General features: G+C 42.9%; 1 protein-coding gene across 3 annotated transcripts; it reads right to left on the bottom strand.

Moving 5' to 3' along the window:
- On the bottom strand, positions 1–26,307 carry smoc2 (SPARC related modular calcium binding 2). Of its 3 annotated transcripts, XM_042502712.1 has the most exons (13): positions 25,620–26,307; positions 18,714–18,876; positions 15,920–16,026; positions 15,587–15,686; positions 14,583–14,627; positions 12,275–12,322; positions 10,189–10,263; positions 7,535–7,721; positions 6,561–6,643; positions 2,193–2,292; positions 1,751–1,998; positions 1,177–1,214; positions 1–536 (listed from the first exon to the last, which is right to left on the bottom strand). In XM_042502712.1, the coding sequence occupies exons 1-13, from the start codon at positions 25,692–25,694 to the stop codon at positions 513–515; spliced, it is 1,293 nt and encodes a 430-aa protein (XP_042358646.1). In that variant the 5' UTR covers positions 25,695–26,307; the 3' UTR covers positions 1–512. The 3 variants fall into 3 exon arrangements, with proteins under 3 accessions (XP_042358646.1, XP_042358644.1, XP_042358645.1); XM_042502710.1 differs by lacking the exon at positions 1,177–1,214; XM_042502711.1 differs by lacking the exon at positions 1,177–1,214 and having other exon boundaries at positions 14,592–14,627.
- Positions 26,308–27,553: the final 1,246 nt, after the last annotated feature.

Genomic DNA, 27,553 nt, shown 5'->3' with positions numbered 1-27,553 from the left:
TATAAAAGAGTTCTTTATTTCTAATAAACATGAATACATGTGAACATGTAGGACGTTTTTATGATGTATGTTCAAAACATTCTTGCAAACTGCTGTACAAAGCACAAAGAGAGATGCTATAGGTCAGTACATGAGAGATGACATGGTCTAGGTTATTGCAGCAAACTATCCATATATCTGCTTTACCATCATTAACAAGAGGAGAAAAGTACACTGGAGGAGAAGGGGCACAAAATGCAACATCAGACATGAAAACTTGTACAACTCTGAAAAGTATACTTTTTAGACACACAAAGGACACATACATTGTATGTGTTAAGTAATTTTTGCTTGTCAGGACATAAAAAGCTAACTACATCATTCACAGATTCAGCAGTCTGTTTAAATACCTTATTTCTACAAAGTGAATTTACATTTTTTTTAAAGTACAAAGTGCAAATACTATGGTTTCCATTATTGCCGATTGGTGAGGGCAGAATCTCCATGCGGGAGGGGAAATCTCAGACGCTGGCTTAGCCTTGTTTCTTCGAGGGATTCTGAGGAATGAAAATTAAAGTTATATTAGTTTGACCCATGCTCTTGTGTTTTTGCACTTAGTCTGACAACTTTTTCATGACTGTATATCCCTGACTGTATATCAGATCCTAGGACCCACCCACCAAAGACATCACGCACGTTGTAAAAGATAGCCAGTTTTGACTGGTCAGGGACCAACATGAAGCTAAATCCCGGCAAGACTTTATGAAACTATAATCCCCTAACCTCTATATCTCACGATATCCCAAACAGATATTTGTATATGTATGCAGAATTTGTAGACAACTGATAAAATTTTGGTATTGGAAGTGTTATGTTTTCTGTTTGTAGCCCTGGTAGTATTGATCACATTTTAGCTGCAGGTAATAAGTCCATGTGGAGAGGTGGAACACACTGGTTGACCGTCTAATGACCCTTTAGCTTTATATTAGCCTTTTAAAAAAAGTATCTGGATTCATATGCAGATATCTGTTTACATAAATTAGCTGGAATGACCGGCACACGGAAGAGCGAGCATTTGCCCAGATATCTGCTAGATACACCAGATCTCCTTCATTGTAACTGACAAGAATATTGTGTAGTCTAAACCCGCCATTACAGCTATTTAATAAACTACTTTGCGAGGAGAGGATTACTTACTAGTTTACTGGAAGATAAACCCTCTCCTGGTTTGGCCCCTGTAAGACAAAAAGTGATAGAAACCTTAACAGCCATATCATGAGGACTACTGTTCACTGTCAGTTTAAGCGTCTTCCCTCCCCAAAGTACAGTTGACCCTTCAATCGCACTGTCCCCACTTATGCTATCCAATCTAGCACTGTTTAGGAGTCGCAGTAATATCAGTGGCAGAATTCTCAGCACTTTGTCAAACAATGGGTCCTTGATTTCAACCATATGTAGACGAGCAGATTTCCTGTTTCGATTCTGCAACCAATTATCCAATTCTGACAGCTTAAAGTGACAACTGTTGTACGCAGATTGCATTAGTTATATTGTATAACTATGTTGTAGATACTGTTGCTAAGCTGTGATTGATGTTTGGGGTTTGGATGATGAGGTTATACAACAGTCAATTGTTAAAAATCATGATTTGATTCTTAATTAATCATCTGACTGCCGTGACCTTTATATTTCATCCGTCAATATGCCAGTCAGAACACCGGTTCGGTGCAGGAGACCAAATTTTTACATAATGTTGTGTCGTTAAGCTCACCCTCTTCTTTGGTCACCCCGAGGCAACCCATCAGCTCCTGCAGAGACAGCGCCTTGTCGTTGCTGATGTCGCAGTACTCCACAAACTTCTTCACACACTTCTTTGGCTTGGATTTCTTGCGCAGGAAGCGTTTGAAAGGCTTGATCTCCTTCTTTCCAATGTCACCACTGGAGTTTTTGTCCAGCTGACTGAAGTACCAGTGGACCACCCGCTCTTCCAGGGTGTGGTTGGGGTCTGGCTCAGCCATCCTAAATGACAGATGTCAGTTTATCAGTTCATCAGCTAATAATGGCACCTTAGTCAAATGTCAAAATATCAAATGTCACTGGAGTTCAATAGATTGCTATGAATCCGACCAAAATCTGCTATAGTGACAGTGACTGAACCCTCTGATGCTCATCAATAATCGCAAGATTAGCAAATCCACTTCTGAATGTCATACCTTCCGGCTGATGCAGGATCTGTGACGGCGTGCACCATGTCTGTTGACAGTGCGTCAAGAACACTTGTCAGGAACTCTGTTTTCTTTGCCCCAGGACAGCCTAGAAAACAAACCACAGATACCTGGATGAGTGTGTGTGAGCATGTATTATGCTGCTCATATGGAAGTAAGTGTACGCATATGTCAGCGAGCGCAGAAAAAATTATCCCCCAGTCAACAGTATTACAACGATGAGGAATGCTGCCGTCATAGGTGGCCTAATAAATGTTTGGGGAGGGACGTCATGTAACAGGCAGCGTAGTTTTAACGCGAACAGCACATAAAGACGGCAGAGGAGGAAAATAAACTCAAACATGACTCTCGCAGTTGTCTTTTACTCCCTCTCATAAAGTGTCAGACCTCCCCTCATCTGGAGGAGGAAGAGGGTACCTGCCAATCATCCTGGAGGCCTCTGAGTGGGTTTTGACAGCTGGAGCACAGAAGATGTCAATGAATATTGTATGTATAGACAACAGACTCCATACAGCACCTGAGACTCACCTGTGACATCAAATACAGTCCTGACAGACATGCCGTTACTTTGGATTTAATCTGAAAGGTGTCTGATTTAAAAGGTATGCATCCAAAGACACAATCAACACCTGATCTTTACGATTTGAAATGTCAACCAGAGAAGAGATTGATATGATTAGCCCATAAACCTATGGGGTAAAATCTATCATTAGGTACCCTAGTAAACCTACAGAGGAGCATTATTACATAGAGAGTGACAGGAAAAAAATAAAATGAGGGACAACTGGGGTGGAATGACCCTAATGATAGTAATTGTCTGTTTGGCCATATAGTTTTAAGAGTGAGGAGGCCAAGGTTGTTCTGGAAGAGCTGAAGGCTACGCAGGCCTGAGAGATTCCTGGATTCCTCTCCCGGCTCTCCCCTGCTTTCTCACAGTCCGGCTTCCCTCTGCTATTCTGCCTGTGGAGAAGACGAAATTCTCCACAGTGTGCTACTCTTTTTATGGCCCAGGCCTGCGGGGCCAGATTCTCCTCTGTTGGAGATAATAGCATGCTTCGCTCCTCTCTAACAGGTGGCGACCAGCACCGACGTAAACACCCAGCACCCAGCCTCCACTCCACCTTTCCCAAGTAGCACAGGGCTTCGGCAGCCTGCGCCGCAGCGAGGGTTGAAACATTCACATGTCCAAACTGTTCCACAGTTACATGCTGAACAGACTTGCACTTAAGTTTTAGTAGGCTCTCCTTGGCCCTAGCCCAGTAAAATATCTGACCCACCTGTTAATGGCCAAACTGGTGCCTTGAGGAGCCTCTTGTGGTAAATTAGTCTAGACAGTTGTACAATTGCACCCTCACAAGGCAAAGTGTTTTTATCTTGCTTCTGGCTGAAGAGAGATTTGTGGGATGCAGTTGGACTTGTTTAAGGTTTAGTGTTTTTCATGGAGAGCGCACGTCCTCCCCGTAATGCTGCAGGAATCTGAGCTTGTCTGCAGTTCATTCAAATGGGAAGCCATCAGGTAAGGCTCCAGTCCGTTCCTCTTGGCAGCAGAGGATTTTTTCTTGTGGGGGCGGGACAGATCAGCTTCTGTCTGTCTGGACACCAGTTAGCTGAGGGGCAGGTCACAAATGTTCCTGCTGTCATTCAGAGGAAATTGAGTCTGGACATTTTCCGTTCACTTCATGGCTGCAGCAGTAAACGACCGCTGTCTTATTTCATGATGATTATAATTATGTAATGCCCGAGTTTGACAGATGCAGGATGGAATCAAGTTGAAAAAGCTTCAAATGATTAATTTTTTTCTTGCTGAAAAGCAAAGATATGCATCACTATTCATATGCCTGTGAAAAGTTGGCCAGTAAGTGCATGTTTAAATGTGTTTGCCCGTGTGCTACTGTCAATAAGAAACAGTGTTTTTCTGTGGAGCCACATGGGGCTGAGCCCTGTCAGCACTCACAGCTGCAGCTCCCAACGGCTGCCCCAATGCTATCCCATGATCCCGCTCTGGGGAGAGAGCTAGCCAAATACTCCGCTTTCCTCTCCTGCCCCTTTCAGGGCAAAGTTCTCCTTTCTCGCATCTCGCCCCATAAACCTCTCAACACCAGCGCTTCAACAGCAAATGGGCTGCAGCAATGTGAAGGCAACATTTATAATTATCCCTGCTTCGTACAGTAACATGGTTTACAGCCGTTGACGCAATTGCTCATAAAGAAAACAAGATGCTGTGTTTTTTGACTGTGTCTCTGTGCATTTTATAATGGCAGACCTGGCTGATACGGTGCAGGGTCTTTTGACACATATAGAATGAAGTCTGTGTACTCATGTGAGCGTCTGTGTTTGTCGATTGCATGGCTGAATAACTATATTGTTTTCTGTCCTACCACAGTGTTTTCAGGAGGTGTTTAGTTGGGCTTGAGGTCTTTCTCTTGGGATAGTTGTGGCTGTTTTCCACCTCATCGCCACTTCACACTTTTTGCCTTTATAAACTGTAATTATTTCTGCTCAATATCTTAGCAATAATGTACACCAGCAGTGCCACTGGAAGGGAAGGATGAGTAACATTTGTTGCTCTAAGAAGCATTCATCTGTTACTGTCTATCTGACTGTTTAATACACACTGTACAAGAGTCCTGGATGTCGAATCAGAGACAGAGCGCTGCTCTGCTGCTAAATGCAGCACCTGCGAGCAGAGAGCACAGCTCTGGCCTGGCACACTGTTACATAAACAGTTGTGGATGGGACGGGAACAGTGGCAGCTCTGTTCATTTGCTGGAGGATTATTAACATGTTTACCAAACCACCAGAAAACATAAAATTTGCCAAGCAGCATTCAGCTTTAAACTGTGATTTGGTTGTATGCAGCACCTGAAAGCTGTAGCTTTACTTTGCCTATCATCAATCTCATGAAGAGGACAAGTCATGTAAGACTCATCTAGTATTTATAAATGTGATGAATGAATGAATGAAAACCACACCACTTTATATTAAGGTTTTTGTAATAAGGCTTTGTTAAGAGGTAATATGTTCTTATATGGTGCTTATTATCATCATTATATTAATAAGACTATATAAGTGGTCATTATTCGATTATAAGACCTTTACAAGCACTTATTAGAAACTTTTTTATTGTCTACTTAAGAATGCTAATTAAAGCCCCACACATTTCTACCATTGTTTGAAATAGCATCACAAATTCAGTCATTGAGTCTTATTAGCTTATATTATTGCCAGACCATTACTACACTCTTTGTTTGTTTTATTAACATTAATACTTTATTAAACCCTTTTTAGCAGTTAACTATGCTTTTGGCCATGAAGCTTAAAAACACATTTTGCAGGAATTGATATTGGTTTTGGAGTGGTTTACCCCTGTTGTAAATGGTGATTGCATCTGCAGGCTTTCAAACTGTTTTGTCTGGACGTAAACTTCACGGAAATCTGAAGGCAAAATGAACATCACTGGCAATGATATTTATGAGGGATTACAACGTCTCAGCAAAATCAAGTGGACATTTTTTAAAAGTCTGGAAAACATACATTTTTCCCATGTTAAAATTATATTAGATAACTGCAAAAAGCTAATCTTCTAAAACTGTAATTTCCTTTAACGAGCACTAAAACTTTTAACGTCTAGATTAATATTACAAAAACAAGCCCTCCATATTAAATGACAAAATACATAGTTTGTAATTGGCTCCAGAATGACATGAGATGATCTCACACTCCATATTGCCTTCCCAGACCATTTTGTCGATCTGATTCGACTATGGTTAAGGTTAGGTTAGATTTATGGGCTGGGTTGATGGGTCATTTTGCATATCTATGCCCAGGGGCCCATTGTCTCATAACCCACCCATGCACATAACACAGCTAACACAAGCTCACCTGTACCAAAGCCCATCCCATAACCACCACCCCCAAACTCTTCTCCCACACTCAGTTTAGTTATCTCCGCTGTTGTCAGTTTTTCTATCACTACCTGTCTCTGGCATCCTATTATCTGTTTTCTCTACCTCTCCTGCCTGCTGTTTCTCCTCCGTGCTATCATTCCACTATCCTCCATCTCCCATGTCAGTTGAAGATTAATCCTCCCCCTGATCCGTCTCTGTCTCTTTGCTTATTGACCAGTGAGGGGCGGTATCTGGCAATCCTCAACTCTTTATCAAGCATTTCCTTGACCAACAGTGCTAATGATGTCAACAAACACACACACACACACACACACACACACACACACACACACTCACATTGTTATCACAACCTTGGAAGCACGGCAGCAGTTGGAGGCCGACTGCTGAAGAACTTCTCCATGTGGTCTGAACAGAGAGGAAAAACAGAGTCCCGTCTTTAGAGACCTACCTTGCAGATGCCTGCTTCTGTAATGGTCCTTAGGTTTAGTCGGGTGGGCCCTGGCATTACCATCGCACTTTGGCTGTTCATACCTGTGACAGAGAATACGCCATATGAGAAAATGCCATGTCATTCATAGTGAAACAGATGAAGGGGAATGTTTATGACAGTAAAATTATCCTCATTGTAAAATCAGAGAGGAATCCCATGTTTTCCAATTACCCGCATACAGTTAAATCTCAGGGATTCAAATAATTGTTTTGTGGCAAACCAGAGGCTGTGAATCTCATCCAAAAAGAGGGGAAGGATTTGGGGCTGGTATGAGGACAGAGAGGGGGGAGGAAGGGTGAGAAAGAGAGATAGAGGGAGAGAGACAGACAGGGAGCGTGGGACACAAGGAAGCTTTCACAGCCTCCCTTGGCGAGCCGGCGGAGCCCCGATTGCTGCTGCGCGACTGGGCCAAAAGCTGGCCAGGGACGAGGAGAGAGAAGGGGAAAATCCACGCTTCCATATGTGTGCTAATGTGCTGTCTGGCACTCTGCCTGAAGCCTTGTTAATCTGATACCCAGCCTAGCTGCTCAATACAAGTGTACCAGTGCCCCACTCTGCCAGCCTGACTGACCTGTGACCTGCCACTCAGCAGACCACTGAGTCACTCTGTCTTATCAGCAAAGGAGATGTCTGTCTGTGTCAGACTTATGTGCAGATTCTTTTTTGTTGTCTGAGTGCAGACCTGCAGGAAAACAATGCTTTCTTCTAGAATATTAAGGTGCCCAAGACTTTTACCAACAAAGTGCATGAAGCTGGGTCATCCAGTAGGAAAGCCTCTCTATCAACTGTCCTCTCCGCTGTGTTAGGGTGGCTAATCATCACTTACCTGCTTTGTGTAGCAACTGTTTGGTTTGTTTATCACAAAGAACCAAGCAATAAAGTCCAATTTTTGTAAATTAGGGTGAAAGTACCGTTGATGAGGTATGTCTCACCTGGTGGAGGTCCCTGGTATAGGCCGTCCGGTGTCCACAAGGACACACCAGCAGTAGCCGGTCGAAGGGTGGCATTGGACAGGTTTGTAGAGTCCTCCTTGGGCGCAGTCTGGGACAAATACGGCGTCGTTCTTATGCTGCCTGGCTTCTTCTTGGGCAGACTGCTGCTCCTGGTCACATGAGGAGGCTGGGAAGAGGGGTCAGAGCAGTGGCGGTTTACATACCTGAAAGCCATACTTAAGTAAAAGTACACATATCTCTCCAGAAAATTAGTGCAGTAGAAGTAAAAGTCACCTATTAGTATCAGATAATAACTGTACTTGAGTATCAAAAGTAGTTTTATGATATCAAATGTTCTAAGTATTGAAAGTAGAGGTACAAGTAAATGCTGTTAAAAAAGTGAGCAGTGAGAATTTTGAGAATTTATTCGCGACATACACCACGTTAAAAATGGAGAGTACATTACACTTTGAGAAAAACAACTTTTTTCACAACTTAAAGGATTTAACCCTTTGAAACCTGAGCAAATTGGTCTGAATTCTTTCAAAAACGCTTTAAACAAGTTACGAGGTACACAAATATTACCAGAAATTTAGCGTGAAAAAAAGTTTAAATAAATAAAATAATAAATAAATAAATAGATAAAATTGTCAATAATAGTTAGAATGATAAAAAAAATTTGTCTGGACATTTTTCAATATTTTGTTTTTATTACTAGAACATCTAATAATTTCCCTCTGTCTTATGTAAAACTTAATTTTCAGGTCATTTTCTTATCACCTTTTCCTAATTTCTTGCAATTTGTGGAAAATCTCTTGCCAAGGTGCTCACTGTCGTTTTAGAAATGTTTTAAAAGACATTGAATCGATTTGCTCAGGATCAAAAGGAGACGTCTTAATGTAGCACAAAAAAACTGATGTCGTTCCAGGTTTCAAAGGATTAAAGGAAAAATTCCAGCTTTTGCTTTCCTCCCATTCTTTAATGGGTACAAGTATCCATTTTATGTAGGAAATTTATTGGAGTTAAAGTGAAAGTTAACAGAAACATAGAAACTCTAGTAAAGTAGAGATACTCCCCAAAAACGTAGGTAAAAATACTTTGTTACATTACACCACCGGGTCAGAGGTCATTGTGGAATCAGCGGAGGTGTCAGTGGACACACACCGCTGGTAGAGATCACCTAGGTGGTCTAGACACACACACACTCAGCTTGAAGAAGAGCGTTTGTTTAAAGTGAAGATCTCCTTATCACATCTGGCTAACAGATTTTTAGAATTATACAACATACAGTATGTTTGAATTAAATTCTATTTAAAAGCCAAATGCATGAAAAGCTCGCTCATCACACTCCTGCTAAGACATCCCTGAAGAGGAGGAGGATGAATCGCTGGAGAAGACAGAAGGGTGGAGGCTGAGTGCCCAGAGACAGTGTGTGTAGACTGCTATATCAGCCCCCCGTGGCACTGTTTACGAACATTAACAGGCTAATGACTAAGTACGGCTCCCTACGCCCCAAGTTAAGTAAATATTTGGACACTCATCTGCCCTCTGTGGATGTGTGTGACAGAGAAAGACACAGACAAGACAAAAGCAGAGCGGTGGTCAGTCGGGCCTTCACAAACACTGACGCGCTGAAGCAGGGTACTGTAAAGAACCAGGAATCTATATGTTTACATGTTCAAAATTCCAGAAAAAAATGCTTCATGATCCTTTCTTTTATCCGTATGTACAGAGGATGCAGCAGCCTTGATGGGAGAGAGGCGGGGTTTTGTAGAGCCTCAGCAGGATCTAATCAGACTTGTTTCTGTGCAGCAGCCTCCGTCTCTGTCGTGCCGCTCTCCAACAGAGATTTTGCGCATTAGACTCAAGGATGAAAGTAGAGCTCTTCTGGCCATGAGGGCTTTCATCGCCGGTCTCTCCCTCTCTTCGCTGCTTGCCTCCAGGCTCGGAAGCTACTGCGGGATTATGGATATCCCTTTTCTTTGTTTATTTTCATTAGAGATCTTTACCCACACAAAAGAGACCAAATGAAATGCCTCCCCGCTTTCTCAACCGACTCTCTTCGCTCCAGTTCCTCCGTATGGGCTTTCTTTGTTGGGGCGGGTGTTTTTTTTTTTTCACCCCAATACCCCAAAGAGCACATGGTAATCAAAACCATCAATGCTGCATTTCTCAGGCTTTTTTTATTGGCTGTAAATTATGATAATGGGATTCACACAGATGCACACATGCACACAGGGTTCTCATCTCTAGGCGGGCCTCAAAATAGCATTGTTTTATGCAGAAAGCGACTTATTTTCCCCAAAGAGCAAAGAAGCAACTGATCTGCACAATAAGATAAACATGCATGTGTGTAAGAGGAGACCAGAGCAGACCAGCCAGAAGAATAGGAGATCCTGTGTTTGTGCCATGTGCTGATAATTACAGATAGGCTGCAACACGAGGAACCACAGAGAAGCAGATCCTCAAAGCCTGACGCACTCCAACACCAAGCTGTATTGGTTTCACAACCCACCATCTGTCCTTAAAAGACAGGAACAGCCTCAAACCGCGATTGCTCACACAAGTAGGAAAAAACACTGAGCGTGCTTTCAGTTGAGGTTTGCAAACACCCGATCACTGTCATTAAAGAAAAAGTGGTCTTTGAAACTCACATGGTGCTCTGGTTCTATTGTTCTGTCGACTGCGAACCTGCTCCGTCCACAGAGTGGGGTACTGGGAAATGATGTCTGAAAGAAATCACCGAGACAGCTTTATTAGATTCAATAGAAAACACACTCGTATATCATCGGAGCCAAACCTGGTGGTTCCAAAACTCACAGACTGTAAAATGCACATCAAGGTTATCGTATCTCAAACTGCTGGAGTGGAGGCCGACAGTAAATTGTATATGACAGCTGTGACCACAAATATAGCAGTGAAGAGAGAGGTACGTAAAGTATGAGTCTCCCACTGTCCTATCAAATGATCACATTAATGTGAAATCATAAAACACTACTTCTTTTACAATTTAAAAGGCCGATAAAAGTGCTAAAATGTGACTGCAAAATGTGATTGCCTCCTATTCGCAGTGATAGAATATCTTTATTTAAACAGAAATGTTGGAAGCCGTTTTCTCTGCCATTTGGAGTTTAAAGCTATGGTTGGTAACTTTTATAAAAAATAACTTTTTATCATATTCACTGTAACTGTCACCATATCCACATGGAAGTTAATAAGACAGATAATCTGTGAAACAATCATATGTCACAGCCCTTTCAAATGTTTTCAAATGGCATTACGTGAGTTTACAGTTTGACCGCAGTTCACAAGGTGACTGACATGACTGACAGCTGCAAGACTCCTTGGCCTAGGAGAATGAGTTTGTCTCACAGACTGATCTGTCTCATGTCATACTGTGTGTATGTAGCATAGACTGTATATAAAGATGGATGATGTAACACCTTTCCAAAAGTGAAGCCAAAAAATGTTTTATTTTCAAGATACCTGCAGTATAGACACATCAAATACATTTTTCCCATAGATGGTTTCTGTCAGGATAGGTTTTATCACCCTGATGTCTGTAAAAATGTTTTTATAAAATTTTATAAATTTTTCTGACAATTTCGGTTATAACTAGAAATATATAATTATATATGTATATAGTAACTAGTAAATGTAATAAAAGGGGAACTGAGGTCATGATTGACAGATGTTTGTGCCAATCACTGTGCTCGCAATCAGTGGTGCTGCTCACTATTGGTATATGGGCGGGAACTCAATACAGCGGAGATCACTGTTGTGCAGACTTTGGCTCCAGATGATGTCACCAGTACAAGATGGCAGCAGCCGTATACGGGATATTTTGGCTTAATTTTTGCAAAGTGGGGTTAAGAGGAGACCCGTGGTCCATCTTTATATACAGTCTATGGTACATAGTGACAGTTTCATCTAATATGACAAAAAGTTATTTTCCTAAAAGTTACCAAAAAGTACCAAAAAGTCAAAGTGTTCATGATGCAGATTTACCCATTTTAGCGGTTTGAATTACCATAAACTATATTATTGTATTATATGTAGCTTTTTTAGTGTAGCAGGTGGTCGAACGTGAACTAATACGTATTCAATACTAATATGAGGTTCGGTATTTTTCATCCACGGAAAGATACCAATAACTAGAGCTGTCAGGTAATTTAGTGGAGTAAAAGTACAATATTTGGCTCCAAAATGTAATAGAGTAAAAGTGGCCTATAAATTACCTAAAAAAGGAACACCTAAAGTAAAGTACCTTGAAACTGTACTTAATTACAGTACTTGAGTAAATGTTCTGAAGAAGAAATCTTCTTCAAATGAAAGGTGAAATTCTTAAGCAATGAAACACAACCGTCCTCTAGTGAACAATTTAGCGCATTGTTGATGGTTTACTTAATCTGGTATGAGCTGCAATTTATGAGGGTTTAAGGACAAAAACCCAACACATGCTGGAATTGCCCTTTTTATTTTCCTTCACATTCACTTTGAATCTTATAAATCTTATAAATTTTAACAAATTCAAAAATGTTTCACTTTCACATTTTTCCAAATTACCATTTTTCACATTTTTCCAAATTATCTTTTTTTGGTGCTGTGACTGCCTCATATTGCAGGCTCCTTTTCCCTTTTAAGGATGTTTTTGAGTCATTCGGTGTTATGTCAGTAAACACAGACTCAGTATAAAAGTTTTTTTTTTTTTTACTCACAGTCTGATGAATAAGAGCTCACCTTCTTCATCGCCAGCAGGCTGTGGATCCACCACTAGGCCAGTCTCATCTGCATTTAGAATGGAGAATATTTGCAAGGAGACTACAATTACGAGAGTAAGCTAGAGAACACTTAACTATGTTAGTGAGATTTGCACGTTGCCCGGCTAAGTAGGATGGAGGTGAGGAGAATGAGAAAGAGAGAGAGGTGTGTGTGTGTGTGTGTGTGTGTGTGTGTGTGTGTGTGTGTGTGTGTGTGTGTTAAAAGTTAAAAGAGTTGTCTTCCAGTTAAAGAGGAGAGGAGGAAAATCAGATGTATAGTGGTCATATATTCCCATCGTTTCACTTCATGCAACAGAGGACGTCATTATGCTATGGAGGACAGATTGAGGTCAGTTAAAATGAATGGGGAGGAGATGAGGCACAGTTGTCCCTGACGTTCTTCTCCATCCTTCCATTGCCTGCGTTTGAGTTATGAGAGCTGTGTAAAGGTTGGAGAGGCACAAGAGGTGAAGAATGCAGTAGCCAAGTCTGAGACAAACCAATTAACAGTGGGAGAATCCAGCTCAGTGTTTGTTTGGACTCTGTTTGTTTGATTTGTGGTAGGAGGGAGACGGGGATGGAGGTCTTGAGCTGCTTAGGATAAAAACCACGGCCGTAGGTGTGGTTAACCTCAGTGTGGGTCACTCACCCGGCTCACAGTAAAGCTCTGTTAATGCATGAGTCAGGGCATCTCTGACGGGTGGCTCCACAAACACGGATTAAGCTTAAACGTCTTTTCTTTAACAATGAGTTCTCCATTGCAAAATCAGGATTTTACATTTAATGCAAGCATGTTGTTCCAGCCATTCATCTTCTCAAGCATGCTTGGTGGTTAAAAATACATACAGTCAGTGTGACTGACTGAGGCAGGCATGTTATTACTCTGCTCACTTAACGAATGGAAATGCCATTTCAAAAAGTGTATTTATGATTCGGATTTACGATAAACCACTAATGACCGATCTTTACTTTGTGGCCTTTTACATGACTGTAACACCTCTTTTAGCATCTGCCAGGAAACCCCCGCGCTATTTGTGGTCGTACGGCATTAGTTTAACTGCTGTTTGTCCGTCGTCAGCTGCATATGATTCCAGCATATGAATGAATTTGTCAAGCACCAGAAACGGGTTTATGGTAAAGCATTTGATGTTTAACATTACCAGTATTCTGATAAGAAAAGTGCAGCAATGGCTGCTGTGGATTGCTGAGGTACCAATGGACTTCTGCTGAATCAAAATATTGATGCAATCACTGCTATTTTCAGCGCTGGCACACCACAAATCTACAGTTTATTCTGCCTTTCACCACCCTGTTTATCCAACCAGTTCAGATTGAACCACAACCCCCCTCTCTTCCACCTCCTTTCCTCCCTCTTTCCTTCTCCCACCATCCCTCCTCCTCTCCCAAATTTTGCATTCCCACTTGATCTATGTGTAATGAGTTGGCCGGGTTTAGACAGACACTATACCCAAGACTGTTTACAGAGAGAGAGGCGCAGATGTAAATGTCACACTGACAGGAATAACCCATGTGACAAACACAAGTGGATGCACTTTCTCCCTCTCACACACTCGTACACACTAGCACACACAGACAGTCACATAAGGAATCGATCAGAATCAACCCAAATTACACTTTGTCTTCGAGAGCCTTCAAATCACATCAGTTAAACAAATCATCTCTTACAAGATGAGAGCAAGATATACAGTATCTGGAGTGGAGCCGGAGGGAAACATAGTGGTTCTATATCTGGAAGAGGGTAGATGTTGGTGAGAGACAGAGTGAAAGAAGGGTGGAGATAAAGTGTGAACATTTCCTTGTATCTTATGTCACTTTTGCTGAAAAAGACCAAGTGAGATTGGGTTAGAGAGGAAGAAGAACTCAATTTTCCTTCATTCTGGCTGCTCCCCGGCCGTCTGGCTGCTTGGTAAAGGACAGCAGACGGTTAAAGGCGCTGTAGCTGCTGGCGGTGTGTGTGCATTAAAGCTCACCACAGCCTTTCTCCTCAGACTTGTTACTCAGTAACAGACTGCTTTTATATCAGCCTCCAGGCTGCTTGCACTCTCTCAAATTGACAAAATATTAGGAAGGCAAGCCGTAACAGGCGACCCACCCTGCACATCTCCGACACAGATGCAGGCAAACAGACAGAGAAACAAATGAATTCACACTCACATGTACATGCATGCTTAGATAGGTACACACATGAACAAACACAAAGCACGCATGCACACATAAAGGAATCAATGCGCCTCTGAGACTTTATTTTTCCTGAATTAAAGTCTCACCTGCTTTACCTGGCTCTCTTGTAGTCGCTCTTTCTTGTTTTGAACCTGAAAAGCAAAATGTTTAAAATCATAAAAAAATTCCCCAGTGTGCACGTTTTTCATGCTGTCCTTAATAATAAAGCAAAAAATATTTAGCATACTTCAAGATTTTGGCTTGAATCTTTGAATGAACAGCCATCAGACTGAAGTATCGAGTGATCCACAGTGGAAAACTCTATTTACTTGACGCGGCCCCAACCACTTACACACTGCATGACAATGGAGCTGTATTTTATGACATTTTTAGACTTCATAAACACAGTTATGACTAAGCAGCTGGCAGTAACAATACAACAACTCCTGCTACTGCTGCTACTACTGTAGTTTTCTCACTATTGAGACAGCAGTGACTTCCGAGGCAGCCCACGGAGACGCACAGGGACGACATGTGGCATTGGTTATTCGATTGTTTGGCAGACGCCATCCTCCGAGAACACTTACATTCCTTACAGTTTAACTTTGTTGCTCAACTCTGCAGCAGGGATTTTCTACTCGGCTTATTTACACACGCAGCCTCGAGCCTTGAGCAACGCTTAGTCCTCGGGTGGCCCTCAAACCTTGTGGCCGTCAGTCCAGTCATTGACCACTTTCCCACAGGACTAAAGATTACACCCCTCACAAGTGTAGAATGTCATTTTTTCTTGCTGTTTTGAATTCGATTGCTTCACAAAATTATTGAAACCGCATTCTGATGCAAATCAGCCGTTCTATTTTTATTTTTTTTATGTCATACTTCGGGATTTTTACAAAATCACATGCCTTTACTTGTTCTGCAAATAGAGTATGAACAACTCGATACATGATACAGGGTTTCCACACATTTTTACCACTAAATTCTTTGTCATAACTTTAACTTTTCATTCTCTTGATTCCAGGCTATTTACAAGCCGGAAAAACTTTTGTCTAATATCCTAACTTTTTCAGGGAATCCTGATTTTAATACACATTGCTGGGGTTTTACCCACCTTGGCAGCGAGGTTTTTTATTGGCCACTGCTGAGCCGCTGATGGGTCGGCCATTGGGCGTGACACACCAGCAGTATCCAGTATAGCTGTGGCACTGAACCTGTAATCAAAACAGCATGTAAACACAAAATCAGCACAAGGTAAACCGGAAATCTCTAACAATGAAATGTGAAGGAACAGTTTTAAAACAGTGGTAACAATTACATTTATGCAGGAGAAAGGAGCATTTCTTGCAAAAAAGGGATGCAAAAGAGTTGCTCTTTCTCTTGGGGTCTCCATTGTCTAGAGCCCTGCCTCATATCCAAAACAAGTATCATATATGTTTTTTGTTACCTCTGAATATGTGCCATCAGGGTTGCATACAGGCACAAAGACCTGCGGGAAGAGCTTCTTGGCCTGCTGCTCTGTGTACTTCTTCTCTGCTACACATCTGGATGTATCTGAGGAGCACCACAAATCACCAGAATCACTACACATCACAGAGACCCACAATTCAACCCACAGCTCAACTATTTTCTTATGCTGCACAGCTATGAAACCAACATTCTTAAAAAGTCAGCAGAAGATGTTGAATCTCACAGATGATGAAGACTGAAAGAAAAAAAACTGCAGCGGAGAGACGATGGGGAAACAATTCAAGACATTTCGGAAGCGGCAGATACTTGTGTGGCTGGGAATAGAACCAACACCCCCGGTCCTATTAGGAGCAAGTCAGACAAGCCTGCACAGTGCCTGGTGGTAAAGCCATTACTGAGCGAGGCAGCTCGTGCTGCTCCTGTAGAACATTCCAGTCACCCAAGAAAAGGGCTGATGCACGGGGAAAACCTGACCCTTCCTTAATGTCTCTGAGTCTGTCTCACTCTCTTAAACCTCGACCGTCTCCTCAGTTTAGCCCCAGATGTCCTTGAAATTTTTCGTCGATATAAATGTGGGTCAGCAACTTTTCACCTATGTGCACCCCAAGCCTTTTCACATCTCTCTGTCAGAGCTGTGGCTCATCCTGTCATTCCACAGCTGCTTCATCTCACCTGGCCAACAGCACCAGCTGTGCAAACTCTCAGGAAATGTTGGGCAGCGATGGGTTTGATGGTAACTTGGTTCAACACATGAGCTGCCGTGCAGTGCCCGACTGGCTGGCAGGTTCAAATCACATTAAAACAATGACTCATGCTAAGTTTAAAAACGTTCACCAGTTTGGTCAGAAGGCTGACTGTTGTTGGCTTGGCTTTCAGTAGATAGTCCATTAGACACATGCAGGGGAATGTGCACTGTTTTCTCTTTAGTCTAGTTTGTGTGTGTGTGTGTGTGTGTGTGTGTGTGTGTGTGTGTGTCTGTGTCTGTGTCTGTGTCTGTGTGTGTGTGTGTGTGTGTGTGTGTGTGTGTGTGTCACTGTCACTGGCGAGAAGAGGGGGCAAGATGCTGGATGTTCTGGATGGAGGGAAAACGGCAAGTTTAGGATCTCTAAAGTTAGCTTCAGTGGAAAAACCCGAAACCATCGTCCTTCTCCAGGGGGCTCCGACCAAAAAGCTGACTGGAAAAAATGACATGACACTTGAATCATCTGAGCGCAGTGATAGAAAACAAATGTGGTGCCAGTCTCACCATCCTTAAACACAGTCCCATCTCTGTGCTTTTAGGCCAGACTGGCCCTCTGGTTTACTTCGGCTGCTGACTCGGCTGCTGCTGCTGTGTCTTTCACCCCGGCCGTCCAGGAGCAGAGGGGGGTCCGAACTCGTATAGACCCAATGTTATTGACGCATACAATACGACTTTCATGGACTCTCGTCCCTTTCAGCTTCCTAGCTGGAATCCTCTATTCTGTGTGCCGGTGCTGTCCGCCACATCCAGATGTCTGCTTAGAGACGTTGCCATAGAGACCCAGGACGGGCATAAAATCGTGGAATGCTTTTCCATCATATGAGACTTCTTTTTAAGCAAACCCTTTTGCTCACGCTCCCTGCATTAGTGATCTAATATTGTAATGCGTAAGAATGGGGCATTGTCCTCAGGCTGTAGAGCGATGAACTAGCAGTATAGAGTTAGTGAGCGGGGCGGGGTGAGAGGGTTCGGCGCTGCAACATTGGGGTGTATGGGTGCTTCCTTCCAACAACGACTAACAATGAGGGAGTCTGTGAGCTGCCTGACCTCAATGGCTCTCCTTCCCCTTTTGCTTTTCATCTCCAGTCCTCCATCGGTCACATACATACAGCTTTACATCTAGTATGATGAAAATGCGACCATTAATTCTTGTCAAGATATTTCATTCAAATGCTCTCGTCTCTGCATAATCATTTCAAAGAGCTAAAGCCAATTTATATAAGTAGCGCCATTGTAGCAAAGCACGAAAACCTTCAGGAAGTATTTCACTGTTGGAAAGACAACCTTTTAATAAAACTAGACTGTGCAGTAGAAAGATGCAAAGACTTGAAATTGGTGCTACATGACCAGGGAAAATGGAGAAAAAAGAAACTTTTGCTCAAGAGGTGGAAAACCTACAACTACCAGAATGCACTGCGCAGCACCTGACCAATAAATGCTCCAGCTGGTGGGTGACGTAATGCTAACTTGTACTTGTGTAACAATGGCGGCCAGATGGCAAGAAATGATCCCGTATCACAGTTAAATGGTGAGCTAAAACATGTTTCTATAAATGTTGTGTGAGGTGAGAAATAGGCAACACTTAAACAGAATCATGGTTTATATTTGATCTGCTTTATCGTGTTTCACTGTTCAGTTCTTTGGGGGGGGCATATCTAGGCACTGGTTAGATGAAGGGAATTTTATCACAGTTCATCTACACATATTATCCACATTGTTTTGATACAAAGCTGGTTGAAAATTGGCAAAGTATCCCTTTAAGTAAACAAAATTAACGTCCACTAAAAATGTTTTTACATTTTAACGTACATTTGTTATCAGTTCAAATGGTGTGAAATTATGAAACCAGCTGTGGTGCAGCAAACACCCCCCCACACCCACCCACTCTCACTGTGTCAACCCCACTCGTCCTCCCAGCACTCAAAGAATCAATTATGCTGAAATGAATTTAACCCACAAGTTTCCACTGTGACCCTCTCTGCGCATTCGAGAGTGCCAGGCGGCGCTGAAGCGTGACTCATGACCTGACCTTTGCATGGCCCTCGGATGACCTCCAGCTGGGGGTCGCGGCACTTAGCTCGGAGAAACTCGCAGCGAGATGTGAAGGTCCTCCCGTCGGAGGCGCACAGGGGCTTGCGAGGAGCTCCGCTGCATTCCATGTTGCACTCCTTATCCTGATCCACCCGCAGGAACTGCAGGAGTGAGAAGACAGGAGATAAGCAGAGAAAACATTTGCTTAATGAGCCTTTTTTTTGGAGAATCAATGAGCTCCGCACCAAAACATTTAAATTTCCACAACACCAAGTGTGGGTGGAGAGATTTATGAAGACTTAGAGTTGGAGCTTCTGTTGTGGCAAAAGTACTCTATAAAAACTAAACCTAAACCAGAAAGTCATTTGCAGAACAGGTGTCCAAAGCCATACAAACTGTTATCAGGAGCTACAGAAGCAGCATCCTTTCATGGATACACTGGAAAGCCCTGATAAATAATGCAACAGACAGACACAAATATGAGACAGTGTCACTACAAGCCTGTTAGGGTGCAGCCATGCTTTGTCTTTGTCTAAAAGGCTCCAGAAGATTTGACTGACGCTTCCTTTTTTTCTTTGTCTGTGCCAACACCTGCACAGGTATTCACCTGGAATCGCTCCTGAGGATGTTTTACTCAGCCATGAAAAGAGAAACAAGGCCGGAGACTCCTGGCTGAACGCATCGGATCACCTGTGTCAATGCCACCATTGTATCTGCCACCGTGGTATGAAACCCCCTCGCCAGGCCGCACAATGGGGCGGCGGCGATGGTGAGGGGGGTGGCAACAAGCTGTGACTGCTACTATGAATGGAAAGACAGTGAATGATCAAGTGGCTGAATAAACTAGATGTCAGGGAGCTTTGTGCGGCTACAGTTCGAGTGTTGGGTTTTCATGAAGTTTGCGTGATTCATTTAGTTCGGTGGAATAATGACTTGGGTTGAGTGGGAGAAAAAAAACTGGATCCATGCCTATGCAGGTGCTGTTTTTAGTCAGTCATATCCAAAGATAAATAGCTCTCTGAACTTGTTTTGTTGTCTTATAATGAAAATATTTGCACATATGAAACACTGACTCTTCATTCAGTGTTACTCTTTTTTTGTTCAGTTCTTAGTGGATGCACGAATAGCCAAAATCTGTCTCAATGCCTTTTCTTTTAACTATTCAAATGCAGTAACTTTCCCCTTTTCACTCACACATAATCACACTTATCAATCTGAGGCATAAAGAAAAGAATCAAAGCCCTCAAGTAAAGGTAAGCCATAAAAATCTGCTATGAGTTATCAAAAGAAAGGCAAGAGAAAGAGCAAAAAGGAAAATTGCACATCCATGAAGAAGGCGGGATGATCACTAATAAAAAAAATTGTTATGTCTGACATCTTACAAATGAAGTGAGAGGTGAGGTTCAGTGGCAGCCCCCCTGCATTCAGCTGAGCAGGGCTGCAGGGCTGCATGCACCTGGAAGAGGGTTGGCAGGGAAGGCAGCGTCGCCCTGGGCCATAGAGGAGGGGGGATACAGCCCACTCTGTCAGCCTTGCTCATAAATCTTCCCGGGGGGATCAGAGAGGAGAGGCCCGTTCAAACACATCGGAAGAGAAGCCGCGAGGGAGGGAAGATGAGTCTTTGGGTTTGAATGAAATTTTTCAAAAACCAAATATTTTATAAGCCCCTTCTTCACAGTCTATTTAAAAAATGATGTGTTGTCATGAGAAGAGAAACAAAAAGTATCTTGACACTGAAGAGCTGTTTGCTTCATAAGAGCAGTCCAAGTCTCAATACTCATCCTTCATCTTTCTAGACAGAAATGTGCAGAGTAATCCCTCTTCCGCCTTTGGGAATAACAGAATATGAATGCTGTCTATTTCCAGTGGTTGACGGAAACTAATAAAGTGCTGTATTTATTTTGGGCAAGGCAAGACTAACAATGTACTCTACATATTTGTATTGGGACCCTTTTGGCATTTGGGACCCCTAAAAAGGTCATAAGGTGATAAAAGAATAGAAAAGGAGGAAAATGTTGTTGTTATGGAGCATTTTCATGCCTCGAATCAATAGCAACAGAAGCGAGATGACAGGAAATGGGGGTGAGAGAGGTGGGAATGACATGCAACAAAGGCCTGATTTGAACTGTGGGACACTACAGTTCAAGGCTAATGCTTTAACCCTTAAGGCCCTGGCATAATGTTGGACTGTCAGTGAGCATCTGTCGCCCCAGTCAATGCAGTAAGTCCTGTATTGTCGGCCCTCGTCTGCTTTTTTAAAGCCAGTTCAGCTTGTTGAATCAAAAGTAGGTAAAATGAACAAAGGGCTAAAGTTAAGAGGGAATGTGATTGAAACAAACTTGTTTTATAAGGTAAGATTGTTTTTCTTAAGCCATTGAGCTCATTAGCTATTATAAATCTGGATACAGTCCTGGGGGCGGGGCCTCGTTCACTTCTTTTTCCGGGTTTAGAAATGTGTAAAATACCCGGATCTACTGGCCCATAGAGCATGTGTAGTAGAGATTAACAGCAGCCAAATGCTGCCGAGCGCGGCCGAGTACGGCCGAGCGGTTAACTCCCGCTGGCGGAGCGACCAACTTCCGGATTAGCACCTTGCTGGTTTGAATGGCGGTCTAAAAAAATGTAATCTTGTGGCTCTTTTAGACTTTCAAAATGTTATCGAAAGGGACGGTTTACGTCTAGATAGGGATAGAGGATGTTTCACTGGGGTATCGATGCTCACAATTTTTTTTTTTACTGATTTACAGACGTCTCTTTCTCCATGTTAGCAAATGGGGAAAAGTCTCTCTGGGCCAGTGTGCATCACATGACCGACTCAAATGGTGTAATTCCACTTTTGGCCACTATGTACATTTGGAATCAATGCATGGCGCACTTCCTGGGGGCTTGATTGAGCTCTTTTTCCGAAAAGTTTCCTGGAGGTTTGAGATATTGTTAACTGTAAACAGTAAATATGCTTTGTTCTTTCAACATTGGATTGTGTTTCATGTGTTTACTGGCTAACTAGGGTCCTGTCAGTCTTCCAGTTTCTATTTTTGAATGACAGTTACAGATGACCACCATCAGCTGTTATGGAGAGTTTTCTTTTCTGTCACACAGGTGCAGAACCTGTGTTGGACGTCATTTGTAGTCTTTATGGTGTTTTTATGTTCAACTTTTTAGCTTAGACTCAATGTGAGTGGATGAACAGTCAACTTTAGTTGCTGCTAGTTATTTGATGTCGGCTTGATGTGTCTGGGGCTTCAGGCCACCAGAGCACTTCAGAAAGTCATTTTTTATGTGAACTGACGAGTAAAATATCTTTTATGTCCACATTGAGCCCATTATCTGTAATGATGGGTCACAGGTAGGCATGGCTTCACTTTGTGAGGTCACAAGCCAGAAAGGTTGGGTACCACTGGTTGACATTTATGCTATTTTGACACAATTGGGAGGATTTGCCATTTTAAGTTTTCTGCCACTTTCTATAGTAAATTAACAGCATCTTTAGAAGAACGGTTATACTTTGATATAAATGGTTAATATATAATATTTACACAACAATAGTACTTGAGTGGGATACTCTAGTTCTTTTTCTAGAGCTGCTCATCTCTTTGCCCATTTTTCTATATACTGGGGCTCTAACATTTCCCTGCCCCTCCTTGTTAGTGTCTCTGAGTTTCTTGGAGTGTTTGCATCATTGCATCTAACTGACAGTCTCCCGTCGGTATCCTCCCTCGCTCTCCCCTCATCCTCCCACACCAGTTAGGACATCCCTCTGCAGCGGTGACCTTCTCTCACCCTCCACTCTGTCTCTCACAGCTCGCCCCTTCACATAAAGTCCAGCAGGCGTGACGGGCTGCTCTGAGGACGGTTTTCGCAACGACCACAACCTTCCAACGCCAGTAACTGCTCTGATAGTGTCTGAGTGCCATGCTTGGTGGTGGACCGCCAGCCTTGCCGCGGCTCATGCTGGCCACCCCTGCGCTCACACTACACCAGCATTATCAGCCCCAAGCCAGCAGACTGACAACCCAAACTGAGTCATTCAGCGGCCCAGCACCCTGCTAGATGTCCGCTGTATACAGCACACAGCAGAGCGCCAAGTGCCCGCAAGTTTACGATAAAGCTCCAAGAGCACAGCGTGGAAAAACACAGCTAGCCATGAAATCAGCCACCCATGAAATCAACCACCCAAATAGACTATCACACATCCAAGTGTTTATTTCAAAGTCACAGTTGGCGACACTGAAGGACGAGAACAAATAAGATGTGAAAGCCAGCGAGAGGAAGAAGCATCAGAGACGGATGGCGTGTTGAGGACCTCTTCCTCCTGTGTACTCCTAATGGTAGTTAGCTGTCTGCTGCAGATCTGTGTGTGTTTGGCCTGTGGTGATGGATGGGCGAGGCTGAAGCAGAGCCCTGACATTCCCCTGATGTCTCATTCCAGCCTCTCCACGCCGGCACCATCATCATGCACGGCAACATGTTGGAGAGTGATGGATGGCCTCCGCCTCAGCTACATGCAGCACAAGCTTCCACCCCGATTTATCATAAAAGGAGACTCGTACAAGACAGAACACATATTGTGACTCAAGTCCATTTATTGCTTAAGTCCTTTTCTTGTCTGCTCCCAGACAGCTGGCTCTCACTGTCTGTTTTCCTTTCTCTTTATATTGCTCTTTATCCTTTCATGATTCCATTTTTTTTCTTTGTGTGATCTCTCTTGGATGATGCTTTTTGCATCTGCTCAAATAATACAAGAAGTTGGCAAAGGGACAAGAGACAGGCGAGAGAGGGTGAGACTGGCGGAGTGCAAGGGAAACTTTTTTTTTCCTAGACCAACCAGCATACAAATCCAATCCTATTACCTCCCCCTGGTTCTGCGGCATTGTGGGATTGAATGGAGTATGGAGGAGGCGAGCCCCCAGCAGAGAGCACATTGTAGGCTGATAAGGGCCCTCTGGGCTTGGGGGCCCCCGCTTCCAGCGCCCCGAGAGGCCCCTCACACCACGGCCCCGCAGGGTCAATGTGGACCCCAGCTGAGAGCCGTGGCAAACGTGTTAAATGGCCTTGGCGTGAGTTTCCTCCGTGGACGCGAGGATGCAAAGGGGATCATTAGTTTCCAGCATGGTGGAAAGGGAAGAAAGTGACAGCCTTTAACCAGGCTACTAACTCAATCAAAGGAAAAGGCATTTAATTGCTGTGAAAGATGTTAAGAAGAAAGAGGGGTGGTGTGAAAGGCCACTGATAGTCAAGTGACAAAAAAAAATCTCTCTGAGCAGGTGCACAATTTTATGAAAGCATAGGGGTCAAAGGAGCCCATATGTCATACTAAAATTGGTTTCTCCAGGTTTGACAAAGAGGCAGCCAATGTTCTTTGTGCCCTCATCTTTTCACACACTATTTCATACTTCCATAAACCATGGAAAAAGTCTGCCTCATGAATAACCTGGGCAAATATCCCGTATATTTAACTGCCTGTTCGACCTCAAATATGCGCAAAATATCACAGGGAAACATTTTCTTGAAACCAACAATAATCTCTCCTGTGTCGTTCATACAATAAGCCGTGAATCACTCACAGTTCTGTCAAAGGACAAATCCGGTGCTCCATGTGCTGTTCCAATATAGACTTTCTAATGAGCCACAGTGGATTGGTATGACACAGTTACCCCTGAAACATGCAATGAAATAGAGAAGTTTCTCATGATCCAGAGCAAAATGGATGCTGTGTCACATCCAAACACAGTTGTAGCTGTGTAACCTTTACATCAACTGCCAGGTAAATTTAACTACCTTTGACATCTCAACAAAAACTCACATACCCTGTGTGTGTTAATACGTGTATTATGGTGAAAATTCTGGGGGAGCATCTGCTCAACACTTCCTCCCACATTCCACAACTCCATAGTGCCGTCAGGGAGAAAGGCTCTTCGACCCCTCACCTGCAGGTTAACGACTCATGGCCATTTGTTTCCAATTGGATATTAAGGCATCCTCACCCGCACCATAAATAACGGTACTGGGGGAGGCGGCTGTCACATCAACCTCTAAATCAATGGGTGAAGCCTCTGACAGTGCACATTCCGCTCTCTATTATTCCTCCTTTAGCACTGTACCTGCACTTGATTGTGGCCATGAAACTCTCATTTAAAGATGCAGTTTAAGGTCAGTGGATAGGACGTCCTAGTGTAAACAATGCCATGTGCTTCAGTGCAGCAGACCTGCCGACACTGGCAGAGTCGCCTTCACAGAGCTGCTGCATGGCACAACAAGAGTGAACAGGACAGAGAGGCAAGACATGACAGTGGCAGGTAGGTAAAGGTGTTAGAAGCAAACTGCAGTGGTGCTGCTAACAGACCAGACAGATCCTCAGGGGAGAGCCAGCAGCTCTGCCATCTCACACACACTGAAACACAGGGACATGGAGTTCACACAACTTACAGAGGACACAGAGACCTCTTTTCCCAATGCAAACCTCTACATGGTTATCTGTTACGTTTTAAAATCAATCTTAAATCAACCTGAAGTTCTGCCACATATGAAACATATTCAATCAGTAAAAATTCTATCTTTTTGGAGAGAGATCATCTTAAATAAGTATAAGTCAGCAAGGGCCAAAATGTTGTTAAAATGTATTTTTTAAAAATAATTTTCAATTTAAATGTTTCTGGTTTATTAGAGTATACACTCATAATTAAGACATGCAGAATGATGAAAGACACGCTTGTTAACTTACTGACTTTAAAAATATTTATTTTTCAGAGCTATATTACTGACGTAAAAAAATGAATTTGCCAGACTGTGCCCCTTTCCTCAAATATTACGCGTGGACTGCGCCAGCATATCCTTCACTTTAAAACTTTATATGACACTTATATATGAATGAGACGTTTTCTGTGAGTTATGTGTCTCTTCCTACCGTGAGAGCGGAGAACTTCTGAGCGCGTCCAGCGCACAGCAGACAGAGCAAGACCAGCAGCGGACAGACGCGCATCTTGACGCAGTGTGGCAATAAACTCTCCAAATTACGCACGGTCCAAAATTCACCTGGACTTCACCAAAGTGCAAAAAACTATTTCTGGAAGAAGACGAAAATGGTTTTAAAAATCCACAGTAGTCCTTGCGAAAAAAAGTCAGTGTTGGGTCGAAGGGGTTGCTGGTTTATTTCAGTTCGTCTCCTTGGTTTCGTCTGCCAAACCGTTGGTGTAGACTCTCTCCTTATTTCTGGCAATGCGATAAACCCCCCCGTGTCCCTGACCTTTTTCCCTCCCTCGGTGTTTCTTCTCCCTTTTCCCTCTCTCCAATTTGACTTCTTTTCTCCACACCCCCTCCCTCCACACTTGATTTTGTCGACTAGATCCCTTATCGGATGCAGGCAGTCCCCCGGCCGGTGGTAGGTAGGTAGCTGTAGGTTTAGAGGGACTCCGTCTGCTGCTGGTAGCTGAGGCAAACACGTCAGGTATTCTTTTCTTTCACCTTTTTTCTCCTCTTTTCCTCCTCCTTCAAAACCACAGAAAGAAGTCTTTTTTTCGGAGGATGTTCGATAGGCAAAGAGAGGAGGGGATCAGACAGGCCACTGTCTGTTGGGAGGGTCAGCAAGAACAAGAAACAGTCTGCGCTCAAACTCTCATACTGCTGGATACCCCCTACACACACACACACACACACACACACACACACACACACACGCACACACACACGTAAGATTTCTCGATTCTTTCTCAGCTTATAATGTCATACTCCAGAGAAAGATACACAGAGTACTTTCAAGTTAACACAATAAATATGTCATGTTCTGAAAGCAAAATAATTCAGCAATCTGCCCTTTTTATTGTTTAAAATCAAAGAATTTTGCGCAAAGAAGTAGATGCTAAACTCATCTGTTTGTATGAGCACTTTTGCAGCATGGTTCGGGGGACGTGATCAATTTGGCGTTTATGTCCCGATGCTCCACTTGACTTAATTTTGACCATCTGAACCTTCACTGTTTAATGGAGAAAACGGCACCTTGCGACTATAACGCCACCTAACGGTATTCACAAGCTGTCACAGCTCACTCACCGTGTTGATATAATGTGACTTCACCCAGATTCCCTTTTTGTATATTCTTGATACTTTAGGCTGCATATTCTGCGAGCTGCCACGCAAGGAAAAACAAACAACTGAAACAGTATCACATTATAACGTGAAAAGTATTTGATAACAAGATATTTTACATCATAACAAGATATATTTTTCTATCTTGTAACGTGAAATGTTTCATGCTAAAGGGTTTTGATTATAACATGAAACATTTCAAGTTGTAACATTGGGTTAGGGACTGCACTTTAAGTAGTAGAGTAGGGGGTGGCCGGGTGTGACTTTTTTTTGGAATATATAGCTATCATGACCTTCCCTGTAGCTACAAATAGCTACTATCCTTAGAGCCTCCCTGTGAGACTGAGGGAAAATGCATGTCTCTTACTTCTCCACAAATAACCATATTTCAAAGTTTCTGAATATGTTTTTTGGTGTAATTTTGGCGAATTTTGAAGAAAACATGTATTTCCCACTATAGCAAGACGACCAGACAGAGAAGAAAAGCCGATGGTCAAGCAAACTCATTAAAAAATATTATAAGATGTACCTTGACTTGTGTCTTTTGTGGCGCTAAGGAGAAAATGTACCCTACATATTTCATTTACACCACATAAACTAACAAGAAACATTCAATTTAAATCCATGATATCAATAATGTTCTTCCACAAAAGGCTCCTTGTATTGTTACAGACTGAATAAAACACAAACAAACAAAGAAAACAGGTTTGGGAACCAACTGTCTTGTCTTCAACCGTGAGCATACGGTACTACACA

Source organism: Plectropomus leopardus, chromosome 15 (genome assembly GCF_008729295.1).
Source record: "Plectropomus leopardus isolate mb chromosome 15, YSFRI_Pleo_2.0, whole genome shotgun sequence".
Lineage (NCBI taxonomy): Eukaryota > Metazoa > Chordata > Actinopteri > Perciformes > Serranidae > Plectropomus > Plectropomus leopardus.
This window is presented reverse-complemented; position numbering and strand designations above follow the sequence as displayed.

Bases quoted from the DNA above. Each gene is read 5' to 3' on its own strand.
- smoc2 (XM_042502710.1), bottom strand. From the start codon at position 25,694: ATGCGCGTCTGTCCGCTGCTGGTCTTGCTCTGTCTGCTGTGCGCTGGA. The intron at 18,877-25,619 runs GTAGGAAGAGAC...TCACTCCTGCAG, and splicing joins AGAAGTTCTCCGCTCTCACG to TTCCTGCGGGTGGATCAGGA. The intron at 7,722-10,188 runs GTGAGTTTCAAA...CCCTCTTCCCAG, and splicing joins CAATAGAACCAGAGCACCAT to CCTCCTCATGTGACCAGGAG.